This window comes from Vespa crabro, chromosome 1, assembly GCF_910589235.1.
Source record: "Vespa crabro chromosome 1, iyVesCrab1.2, whole genome shotgun sequence".
Classification (NCBI taxonomy): Eukaryota; Metazoa; Arthropoda; class Insecta; order Hymenoptera; family Vespidae; genus Vespa; species Vespa crabro.
The window spans coordinates 23,597,172-23,610,685 of record NC_060955.1 but is presented as its reverse complement, the minus strand read 5'-3'; the positions used below and the strand labels follow the sequence as shown (position 1 = coordinate 23,610,685).

Genomic DNA, 13,514 nt, shown 5'->3' with positions numbered 1-13,514 from the left:
TTACGTTGTTACGAAATGCTCTTTTTTTTTTTCTTTTTTTAAAGAAGCTTTCCATTAATAAATTTCTTTGAAATACATATATAAATAGATCTACTATTGATAATACTACTACTACTACTACTACCACTACTACGATCATCTATGTTTTTATCTCACACGGTGAAATGCAATAGAGATGATTTATATGTGTATAAATGAATGAAGATTAATTATATATATATATAAAAAAAAAAAAAAAAAAAAAAAAGTTGCTCCATTATATTACCCAAAGTTATTTCATAATAATTCGAAAGTTTATATCATATCGGTTTCATGAAAAATCTAGTTTAGTTGTGTCTACGCGTTTCTGCTAGTAAGACGTAACGATAGGAGGATCCCGTTTATCCTATCAAAAAAAAAAAAGAAAAAAAAAGAAAAAAATAAAAGAAAATAAAATAGAAATATAAAGGAAAAATGGACTTGCAATTATTAAAGAGTAAATTTCGTGGCTCGATGTTAGGTGTTTTGATGGGTGACTGCCTTGGTAGTCCCTACGAAAATGAAGAATTATTATCGGCCGGCATGACGAAAGTTCTACAAAAATCTTTTGACAAATTAGAAGGAAACATGTTTAAAGGTTAGATGATACCGTGAAATGTAACATTAACATTTTTATTGAGATATCATGTAATATATACAAACATAGATGTTATAATCAACACCGTTATTACTATGTACTTGTTTTTTCTTTTCTTTTTTTTGGTTAACTCCATCTAGCACCAGTTATGCAGTATACAGATGATTCAGCAATGACACAAAGTGTGGCTGAATCTTTAATTGAAAAAGGCGACTTAGACCTCGTTGATTTAGCAAAAAGGTTTGTGAAAAGCTATTATCAGGAACCAAATCGTGGTTATGGGGCTGGTGTTGTAACCGTTAGTATGAAAAGACTTTGAATGTATTGGCTAATTGAAGTAATTTAATTAAATATACATATATATATATATATATATCGTCATCGTATATGATATAATAGCAATAAAAATAATTTCTTTTAGGTGTTCCAGAAATTACGTGGTAATAAGTTTCAGGATGTTTTACTTCCTGCGAGGGAACAATTTAATGGACAAGGTTCTTGGGGTAATGGGGGTGCTATGCGCATTGCACCTATAGCATTATTTTATTATAAAGATAACGATAAACTTATAGATAGAACAAGGAGATCTACTGAAATTACTCATACTCACAAAATTGGCATCGATGGTGCTATATTGCAGGTAATATAAGAAATCTTTCACAGGAATAAACTAGAATTTATTTGGAAATATTTTACAAATTTATTTTTTCAGGCTATTGCTATTCAACAATGTCTTCAATTAGATCCATCCAATAAATTAAATGTTTCAGATTTCATTAATAAACTTATTGATAAAATGAAGGAGATAGAGAAAGATGAAGAAGGGTAAGTTATAATATAGAATAAGAATTGTCATTTGTAAATATTTCGTCATAAGCTTTCTTATAGTTTAGACTTGGTTGAACCACAACCTTACAAGCTAAAATTAGATATATTACAAAAATTAATTGTCTCGGAGGAAAACGTTACGAACGAAGAAGTTATTCGGCAACTTGGTAATGGTATTGCAGCTCTTTATTCTGTACCTACAGCAATATTTTGTTTCTTAAGAGCGCAACGGCCTATCAAAGGTATAGAAACTGAAAATCCACTTAGAAGAGCCATACAATATGCCGTAAGTTATCCTCTTTTATATAATTATAAGATTACATATAATCATTATTTTGTTACATGCATGATGTATTTTCAGATAACTTTGGGCGGAGATACAGACACTATTGGTAGTATGACAGGAGCTTTGGCCGGTGCTTTTTATGGAGAAGATAAATTTAGTAATAATCTTTTGGAACATTGTGAAAAATCAAAAACATTTGCATATCTTGGCGAAAAACTTTATAATATAGTAATGGATATGTGTTTAGGTAAATAATGGGACAACCATTTGATTTCTTACTTGTAATATTCAATGTTAAATTACGTTGAATAAATATTATTGATATGAAAGTGTATGTACATGTGTGTGTGTGTGTGTGTTTGTGTACGTATATATATATATTTCATTATTGAAAGTAATTTTTCTTTTTGATTTATTCCGGTATGATATTCTTAGTTCAGTTCTTTGACGCTTGAGCGCGCCACTTTTGATTCATGGGAATACGTCACGAACGTATGAGTGATTTCATTGTTTTTGCAATATCGAATTTTACTACAAATATTATTTTTTCTATTACGTATGAGTGAATTACGTATAACGGAAAATTTGTAAATAAGTTCGAGGAAAATAATATTCTCGTAGTTTTATGCTTGTTTACGTTCATTCGATGACTCAACGTATGAAGTGTATCAGAGCGTGACGACGCCTCTAGACATATTATGTTAAAAAGTAAATATTATTTATACGATTTACGTTATTGTTAAATATCTTTAAATACCATTCGTATCTCCATGGATTTAGGAATTCGTCGAAAGAATTCAGAAAAAGGGTAAAACATTTACGATTATTTTTTAATTTTTAATGATTCACGTATCATAACCTGAAAATTTTTTCTATCGTTTCTTTATTTCTTATCACATTCATATCCGTGTAATATTAACTTTTATCTATGTATATTGCAAAACAGTTTTGATACGGACGATGAATCTGAATATGCAATGATAAAACGTATCAAAATGGAACCAGAAGCTATATTGTCCCAGGATGACGATATAATGGCACAATTTCAACAGGACAATTCAGACTTGGAAGTTGAACCAAGTTTTTCTTTAGAAGGTAGTACCAATAGCGATGATTGTAACGATGGGATTCTTATGCAACATATGGATATTAGAGAACCATTGTCCACTCTAAGAAATCTTTTGGAACAGAGATTGGGCGTCGAGCTTACCGATTATTCATTTTGGTTGCAAGATGCACAAATGGTAAGTATGAAAAATAACATTGTAGAATATGCTCTTGATATTTGTTTATTATCATATCGACCAAAGTTCTTGTCATAATACCGATAGCATTTGTATCTTTGCCTAAAGTTATCTGAAAATATATCATTCATGTAAGAAAATAATAATTATATGTAATAATAATAAATTAAGATTATTTTTGTAAACGTTCTTACAGCTCGAATGTCACAAAAATTTAGTCGATCAATGCGTGCAAGGTGAAGGTCTTGTTCAAGTTAATGTTCAAATAAAAGCATTACAAAAACGTATTAACATAGTAGACGTTTTAAAACCTGCGGAAGATTACATTGAACTTGCAGAAAATAATTGTACGTAAGTTTTAATTTCTAATGATAGATTCGGAAATCAATCGATTATTTATATTCTAGCAATAACATCCTTCAACGAAGAAAATAAACAAAATGTGATAAGATGGATGGTAGATGCACAATATAAGAAAGAGCAGGTATAAACGTACACGTTGAAATACAAATTAAAATACGATTTTATTATATTTTTTGTTTTATTAATAATCTATCATTAATTTGACATATAATAATTGATTATCTCAAAGGAACGCTTGAAGATACCAGCCGATCCAAAAGATTGGTCACAAACACACGTGAAACATTGGCTTCAATGGGCCGTTAGACAATTCAATTTGGTTTCCTTACGTTTAGCCGATTGGAATATAACAGGTGCACAATTGTGCAATCTAACACTTGAAGAATTTCAGAGCAAGGTTCCTCTTGATCCCGGTGATGTATTCTGGACACATTTGGAATTACTACGAAAATGTAAATTCGTCGGTAAGTTATGATATAATAAGATAAAGAAAGAGAGAGAGAGAGAGAGAGAGAGAGAGAGAGAAAAAAAGATTTATTTTTAAGATTTATTTATTTAAACAAGCATATATTTTGTATCAATGTTCTTTTCTTCATTTTTCATAGCTGTTGTACAAAAGGACGTTCCAACGTCGGTCAGTGAAAATACTACGAACAAAACTATGAAAGTACGTAATCAAAAGAATCCTAAAACACGACCAGTTGTTAATCAACAAACAAGAGTAGTCAGTGTACCATTGGAGAACATTGATTCGACACCGATCACAATAGCGACGTCGAGTCGTTCGGTAAACAGCGGACAAATACAATTGTGGCAATTTTTATTGGAATTATTGACGGACCGTGAACACAGAGGTGCTATACAATGGGTAGGAACCGAAGGAGAATTTAAATTGACTCAACCAGAAGCAGTTGCACAATTATGGGGCGCGCGTAAAAATAAACCATCGATGAATTATGAAAAATTAAGTCGAGCACTTCGTTATTATTATGACGGTGATATGATATCTAAGGTACACGGGAAGAGATTCGTTTATAAGTTCGTTTGCGATTTGAAACAATTGTTGGGCTATTCGGCCGCTGAATTAAGTAAATTAGTCGAAGAAGGTAGACGTTACTTTTGATGAGATTTAAAAATTGTGCCTCGTTTTTTTTTTTCCTTTTTTTCTTTTTCTTTTCTTTTTATACGACGAAGATATAAGGTACTTTAAATGATTACATTTTTATATTTTTCAGAGATAATTTTATCTAACATAACATAATCTAATTAATTTATAGAGAAAGAGTATATGTATATATATATATATATATATATATATATATATATATATATATATATATATATATATGTATACATACACAAAATAACATACTTGGGTCTCTTAGAATAATCTTAACATTTCTTTTTTTTTCCTTTTACTTTACTTTTCTTTCCACCTTTTTGAAATATCTTAAGAATTTAAACATTTTAAGAAGTAATATATACGAATATAATAATATGGACGAGAAGACAACGAAAAAGTTTAATGATGTAAAATGATATCGAGATATTCTATGCCTAATTTATATTATTATTATTCTTATTATTATTATTATTACTATTACTATTATTATTATTAGTACTATTATTATTATTATGTTATGTAAAAAATTATTGAATCCCGATATATATATATATATATATATATATATATATATATATATATATATATATGATGTATTTTGATAATCTGCGAAGTATGAAATTGATTGTTGAAAAATAAAATTATGGTTACACTTATATCGATACATTTTATCGCTGTGTTATAATATTATTATTTCTTAATAATCTTGAAACTATATAATACATATATATATATATATATATAAAATATTCATATATATATATATATATATATAGAATGACATTCTCTTCTTCGCAGTTTTCGTTTCATGTGTAACACGATGTCGTTCACCGTGTCAATATGATGCTTCTCTGTGCATCGATACGATACGTAGAAGCTATTTCATTAATTTAATCCGTCGCACTACTGAAACATTCACAGAGAGCCATTGGTTAATGTTAAACATTGAACGCTACAATTGCACGATTTGAAAAAAGAAAGAAAAAAAAAATCCAATCAATTTTTCTACAAAATTTTTCATCAAATCGAACATATATTTTACATTTCTTTTTAAAATGGCCGTCTATCATTACAAAATTATTATTTACACAGAATCGAAAATCAAATGTTTTTTACGCTGAGCTGGAACAATTCTTTTTTCTTCTATTTTTTTTTTTTCTGTCATTTCTCGTACGCGAACTTTTTATTCAATTTACGAATTAGGATTAATTCTTTCTATTCTATACATTATGGCGGTCGTAATGTTCGCATAAATTCGTGTGTGTGTGTGTGTGTGTGTGTGTGTTCCGAACGAAAGCCGACCATTTTTTTTCTCTCGCTTTCTCTCTCTCTCTCTCTCTCTCTCTCTCTCGCTCTCTCATTCTCTCTATCTCTCTCTCTTTCGCTCGCTTTCTCATTCTTTGTCTTTCTTTCTTTCTCTTTCTGTCGTTAAAACTGACTTTTGATCGACAAAAGGCAGCACTCATCGCCAATACCAGAGAATCTAGCCTGTGAGATATCGGACGCGACGTCACAAGTTAGGGTCTCAGGGAACCGGCGACGCGGCAGGCTTTACTATCAGCCCGCCCGCCATTGCCCTTTTTCTTACTTCATTATACATATATACTTTATCTATAATATATTTATATATCTATTTAACTGTATGTATATATATATATATATATACACAATATATATTTTTTTTTAATATAAATGTATATATATATATGCACATTTGCATATATATATATATAAATATTGTATATAAATATATATATATATTTATATACATTTATATTTTTCAATTATATAACATTTTTATTATATATTTATACACATATATATATATATATATATATATCTATCTAGTCCCTTTCCTCTTCCCTTCCTTTTCTTTTATTTCTTCTCTCTCTTTTTTTTTATGAGATTAGAAAAATATATATCATTATTAATATATTATATATATATATATATATATATATATAATTTATATATAATGAATTTGATAAATATATTATTCATATAAGTTTCTCGCTCCTTTCTCCTTTCACTTCTCACAGTTTCTATTATTTCGACAAGAATCGTTTTTTCTTTCCTTTCTCTTTTTTTTCGAGTATTAAAAAAAGAATCGATCATTAAAAGTAAATCATTAAATTATACGGATATAATTGAATGAATGAATGTAAATTATTCGATGATATTAAATGTTATATCTATATTACGTAGGATATATATCTATATATACGCAGGAGTTATGCCTATTGCATTAGAGTCTCATACGATATATATATATATATTTCATTGAGAAATATAACGTTAAATTACTCTAATCGTATACTATTCCTACAATAACGATTTGACAAGGATATCACTTATAATAGATATTATCCAGTAATTCAGTCGGACATGTTGTATTAAAATTGCTCGTCGAAGTTAATCGACGAACGGACGTAGCGAGCTGGAGTCTGACTATTACTATTGGCTAAGGAGCACATATATATATAAAAATATATAAATATATATATATATATATATATATATATATATATATATATGTATCTATATATTAAGTATACACGTTGAGACATGCTTTAAAAAATTACTTCATATCACACTCTCTCTCTCTCTCTCTCTCTCTCTCTCTCTCTCTCACTCTCTCTCTATCCCTCTCTCTTTTTCTTTCTTTCTTTTTTTTCCCGATAATCATATCCAATTTGTTATTCATACGACTGCAACATAAGCACCCTCTTCTCTTTTTTTCTTTTTTTCCTTTCTCGATCTCTTGATCTCGATTTCGTCTTTTTTTTCTTTTTTTTTCTTTTTTTTTTTTTTTTTTATTATTTTCTTCCTCGTAAATGATATAGTGAACGACGTGAGACAATAAAAATATTAACGATAATCAATAATGGTATGTAATATAATCTCGTCTTTATAATTTCTTTCCCTCACTCTCTCTCTCTCTCTCTCTCTCTCTCTCTATCTCTCGCTCTCTCTCTCTTTGTTTGTTATTTGTATCTGTGTGAGATTCCTCTTCGTCGAGACGCCGACGACCGGGAAAGTTAGCAAGTTGTACAGTGGACTTCGTATATCGCGAATTTCCATTCCCTACTATACAACCTACTACCTCACCCAGGCGCCGCCGCTGGGGGGTGGGTGGGTGGGGGAACAAATACATTGTGTTATACACGTACACACTTTTCTTTTCTTTCCTTTTCTTTTCTTTTCTTTTCTTTTCTTTTCATGTCTTTTCTTTTTTTTTCGTATGTGTGTGTGTGATGTGTGTGTTTATGTTTGTTCCTCCTTTCCGTCTTCTCATCTCTCCACTCCTCTCCTTTCCATTCCATTCCTTTCCTCAACTCTCCTCTCCTCTCCTCTCTTCTCTTCTCCTTTCCACTCCTTTCCACCATTCCTTTACCCTCCTCTCTTCTCCTCTCCTCTCCTCACAACGCCATTCCATTCCACTCCACTCCATTTCTCACCACTCCTCTCCGCTCCTCACCGCAGTCCAACTTTTTCTTCTACGTAATAAACGTGCTTACGAAATCGTTCGATTATTTTACGTACTCTTCTGTCCGATTTTTATTTTTTTTTCCCCTTTCTTTCCTTTTTTTCATTCCTCTTATCTATCGGAGTACAAATATATATACATATATGTGTGTGTGTGTGTGTGTGTGTGTATGTAAATGCCTGTATGTATGCAGTTAGTAAAGTATTTTCACGATCTCGTGGTTATTACCATTATGCTGCATATGTGTACATGTATGCATGTATGCATGCATGCATGCATGCATGTATGGTGTAGACATGTGTGTTGTATAGTTTAATATCGCATGGACTGTTATTCGGTGATCCTCAATAAAAATAAAAATTAATAAAAATAAATGTACGGGTATGAAGTTAAGTATTTAAAAAAAAAAAAAAAAAAAAAAAAAAAAGAAAAAAAAAGAGAAAAAGAAAATGAACAAAAAAGTTCATTTCCCTTTTCTTACAATTTTTTACTCCAACCACGTTTTCATTTTACTCTATGGTATAATAATTTTTTTGTCTCTTTTTTTTTTTTTTTCATACAACAAAAATATGAAAGAAGACAAAACTAAAGGTCTATACAAAAGTATAGATCTCAAGTTCGTTATCAATATCGATAAGTAACAATATGGCATTTTGAAAACATTTATATTATAACACATTATGATATATTATAAAATTGTCGAGATTTCGGTGTGAGACACTTTTTCTTTTTTTTCTTTTTTGTTTTTTTTTGTAATTTCTCTTTTATCCCTTTCTTTTTTTATTTTTTACACTTGGTTCGATACCTTCTTAAATTTAACTTTTTAACTTTACGAAATTGCGTGCATGTATCTACATGTATATGTATATGTGTATGTATACACATAATTACAGTGTGTATGTATATCTCTCTGTGTGCGTGCATATCGAATGTATCCGGTAGGCACTAAAAACAAAACAAAAAGAAAGAAAAAAAAAAAAAGACAAAAAAACAAAAATGGGAGTACGATCCGCTTTCATTTCCCTCCTTTCTTTTCTTTCCTTTTCTCTCTTCCTCCTACTCCTATTCTCTCTCTCTCTCTCTCTCTCTCTCTCTCTCTCTCTCTCTCTCTCTCTCTTTCTTTTTCTCTTTTTTCTTCTCTCTTTCTCTCTGTCTTTCTCTCTCTCTTTCGAGGAAATAACTTGACAAGAAGAGTTAGGCGTCTCTTAAACCGGAAGTGCTGTAAGTATTATTTGGGAGGTCACAGAGAGAGAGAGTGGGGAGTTGCGGGGCGGGAGGAGGAAGAGGATCTCCGTCCGAGAGCTTTTAACGCCGGCCTGACTACATGTACCGGTAGATAGGAGCTTGCGGTATGCATATAAAAAAGCCCACAAGTTCGGATCTACGGGTTAGTGTCATCAAGTATAGAGCTGATAACGTCTATTTCCATTAACGATGTACGCTCTCGTCGGAGGGATGTCTGTCTCTTTCTCTACCTCTATCTCTTTCTTTTTTTCTTTATTTCTCTCTCTCTCTCTCTCTCTCCTTCTCTTTCCTTTCTTTCTTTATCTCTCTCTCTCTCTCTCTCTCTCTCTCTCTCTCTCTCTCTCTCTCTTTTTCTCTTTCTCTCTTCTCTATTCCATTCTTCTGACTTGATCCGATTCATTCCAAAAGATAACCATTCCTCCTCCTTCCGGGTCCTCTCCTTCGTTCATCATTGTAGAGACCTGCAAGAAACGGAAAATTCAATCGCCATCTTTTATTTTTATCATCATCATCATCATCATCATCATCATTATCATCATTAATTCTTATTGAAAAAATAACGTAATAGTTTAACGATATATAAAATTTTATTTATTATCGTCCACCCGACGATCATAAAAATGATCGTAATTTATATTTTTATATTATCACGGTTGGTTACTGTCGATGCGATTTTATGTACGCAATGTAAATTATCACCCAATGAAAATTAATTTTCGATTTACCACTTTTCTCTCTCTCTCTCTCTCTCTCTTCTTTTTGTAAACGTTTTCCTCTTTTTCTATGGCTTTGAATTGATATATTTTTTAAGTTGTGCGTGCATATGTGTGCGTGTGTGTGTGTGTGTGTGTGTGTTGTGCATTTGAGAGAAAGAAAAATATATTGTATTTAAAACTGAGGAAATATTTCGGGCCATTTTTGTCTTTGATTAATTATTCTTTTTCAAAAATTTTCATCGTCTTCGATATATGGTTTATTATCGTCCGTTTTCAATACACGATTTATATTTTCGAATGGTTTTTAATTGGTACGTACTAACGCGACTATATATCTGCATACGTAATAACCAATCGAAATTAATTTTTCTCTTAAAATCTCTTCTTTTTTATTGCTTGAAATTAATACACATATGTGAAAGGAAGAATAATAATAATGTAGGATTGATGTGCATTGTAAGGCAAGATTTGAAAATATTTCTTTACGGAGCATCACGTCGACGCAACCACTTGTTGAAAGGGTTTCCGGTAAGGTTAAGGAAACGCAAATAGGAATACACGGACTACAAGAGTCAATAATGAATATGAAATATACATATGTATATTGTATGTATTTATGTTATATATGTACTTATGTATATCTTTGGTAATGATGTTTGAAACGTAACATATTGCGAGATTAATTACTCTATTTCTATTTGAAGATCTTACTGATTAACATCGAAGAAGAAGACGATTACGTGCACACCAAAATATTAAAAACCTTCTGAATATATGATAGGTTTTAACCGAAAAATGATAGACGATCTAAAAAAAAAAAAAAAGGGAAGAAGAAAAAGAAAAGATAAGACGCAATCAAAAATTAACAGGAACAAGAAAAAAATCTATACATTGTAACTATATATAAATTCTCGCGAAAGAGATTGTTGTTCGTTTTTATCAAAAATGTTAGAAGAATGTTAAATTAGCGAATGCAAAATCTATCATAATGGTACGATGATTACGGTAGTAGCAATAGTACTAGTAATAGTAATAGTGTCAGAAGTATCAGCAACAGGAGCAATAGTAACAGTAGTAGTAGTAGTAGTAGTAGCAGCAGTAGTCGCAGTAGTACTAATATAATTATAGTAGTAATAATACCAATAGTAGTAACCGTAGTAGTAGTATAGTAGTGTTGTAATAGTAGTTGCAACGAAGGTTAGGGCAGAGTGCATAAGAGATTCTCCTCCCCACAGAACGCGTCTGGATCGCGTTGCGTAGCGAGACGACGATGAAACGTAATCGCAGGGGCGTTGAATTTGGGTGCATTCGTTTGCAAAAAAAAAAAGGGATAGAAGGGATAAGAAGTAATAGTAGTAGTAAAAGTAGTAGTTGTAGTAGTAATAGTAGTAGGGAGAGAGACGAGAAACAACAGCACAACACCAGCTGCAGTAGTAATAGTAGTAGAGAGGGATAGGTTGAGGGAAAAAAGAAAAGAAGCACGAGTCGGAGAGATTGGTGAGTGGTGGAATGAGGGGGTGGGGTGGGGTGGGGTTAGATAGGGTGAGGTGGGGGGGAGGAGAAGAGATTTTGGGAAAAGACGGATGGGCTAGAGGATCTCGGCCTCCACCACCGCCATATTATATTTAGCGAGATACGACGACGCGCTCGTGTGAATGAACTACGTTCCAGGGACGAACCTTCCCATCCTATTTCCCCTCCCATCAATGCATCCAACTCCCTCCCTCTCTATCCTACTACTTACTCGTAGCTCGATGCAATTCGTCGGCCTCCTTCCGTGCACCGTTTGAGCCAACGGATCGGCGTCCTCGACAACGTCACTGGGCGACACCATCGACGAATGGTTTTCTTTTCATACGTACTACTACGCGGCTCGTTATTATTATTATTATTATTATTATCATTATTATTATTATTATTACAATTATTATTATTATTATTGTTGTTGTTGTTGTTGTTGTTACTATTATTAGTTTTTCTTTTTCCAATCTAATTTTATTTATTTTCTATTTACTTAATTATTGTATTATATAGATTCAATTCGATAATATCATAGATTATTGGAATCAATGAAACAGAAAATTATCATTCCTATTATTATTATATTATTATTATTATTATTATTATTATTATTATTATTATTATATTATTATTATTATTATTATTATTATTATTATTATTATTATTATTATTATTATTATTATTATTATTATTAAGTTAAGATTCCTATGTAATAGAACTAGCATTATTAATATCCAAACTAATTTAAACCGAGCGGAAATTACAGGATCGATTCTAATTCATCCATACTCCACATCATTCGCATTATACAGGCAGAAATTCTACACCATTAACGGATTATTAAAACAAATTAAGCAGAAAAAAAAATAAAACGAAGAAAAAAGATCCCACTTGAAGAAGATCGAACATTTCTAATACTCAATCTAATCTAAAACCGATCGAAAATCTTAGGAATGATATTATTTCATTTAAACTATAAAAAATTCTACATCACTGGACAGATAATTACAAACGAATTAAATAGAAAATAAAATAGTATTAATAATAATAATAATAATAATAATAATAATAATAATAATAATAATAATAACAACAAGAATAATGATAATAATAAAAAGAAAGAAGAAAAAAGATTGCGTCTAAAGAATTATCCAATATTCGATTTAATTTAAAATCAATTAAAAATCATCAGGAAAGATCGAATGATGGATCATTATTAAATCGTGTGAAAAAGTAAACTTTTATTCTATCGAAAAAAAATCTTTCTTCCCTTCTTTTCCCGCTTCATCTAATTTCGCCCCCTTATAAACTATGATATCTGAGAGAAGGGGAAGAAAGATCGTCGTCGCGATGGTTGGTGCCGTCAAGCTTCTGGCTTGAGAGTACATCATAGGTCCTAGGTTAATCCTAGGTGATAGAGCACGCACAGTCTAATAGTCGAGAGAGAATAGTGCACGCGGCGCGTACACGCGCCTACACGCGGCCGCACGCGCGTTAGAGAAGCAAAGAGCCTTGCGCCAGACGGTCCGCTGCACAACTTAGGTATTGATCTTAGCCGGAACTAGTTTCTGCTTCCGTGTTTCCATTCTTCCACATCGTACACACGACCGCACCTCCTTTTCCAAGTTTTTTTTTTTTTTTTTTTTTTTTTTTTTCATTTCTTTTTTAACCTTTCTTTCCCATTTTTTTTTCTTTCGCTCCCCCCTCCTCCCAACAAAATTCTCTATCTCTCTCTTTCTCTCTCTCTCTCTCTCTCTTCTATCTCCCTCTTTCTCCCTTTCTATCTCTATCTATCTATCCGTCTATCTATCACCTACCTACCTACCTACCTATCTATCGGTCTGTCTGTATATTTATCTATATCTTGCTGTATCCTTTTTTTTTTCTTTTTCTATTTATATACAGACATTAGAAAGTCTAAATGGATTTATGATTTATCTATTTTAAAGTATGGTCGATCATTTTTTAATAAATGCATCTCTTTCTTTTTTTCTTTCTCTCTCTCTCTCTCTCTCTTTCTTTATTAATTAGGTCAAATAGGATATATAATTACGATCGGCCAATCATATGCCGATGAAAGTATCT

At 31.3% G+C, this 13,514-nt stretch overlaps 1 protein-coding gene and 1 long non-coding RNA gene across 4 annotated transcripts in view; one reads left to right on the top strand and one right to left on the bottom strand.

Annotated features, from left to right (window-relative positions):
* The first annotated feature begins 236 nt into the window (after nt 1-236).
* Nucleotides 237-5,704, top strand: LOC124432727. Its single transcript, XM_046981840.1, has 12 exons — nt 237-616; nt 757-914; nt 1,038-1,256; nt 1,329-1,441; nt 1,505-1,730; nt 1,806-1,977; nt 2,511-2,538; nt 2,677-2,974; nt 3,171-3,321; nt 3,382-3,458; nt 3,567-3,801; nt 3,943-5,704. Exons 1-12 carry the CDS (start codon nt 454-456, stop codon nt 4,458-4,460), a joined length of 2,358 nt encoding a protein of 785 aa, XP_046837796.1. The 5' UTR covers nt 237-453; the 3' UTR covers nt 4,461-5,704.
* Nucleotides 5,705-7,942: 2,238 nt separating this feature from the next.
* LOC124425839 overlaps nt 7,943-13,514 on the bottom strand; it is a 19,006-nt gene continuing 13,434 nt past the window's right edge. For all 3 annotated transcript variants that reach the window (XR_006942591.1, XR_006942589.1, XR_006942588.1), the window contains one exon: nt 7,943-9,653. This is a non-coding gene — a long non-coding RNA (uncharacterized LOC124425839). The remainder of the gene's footprint in view (nt 9,654-13,514) is intronic.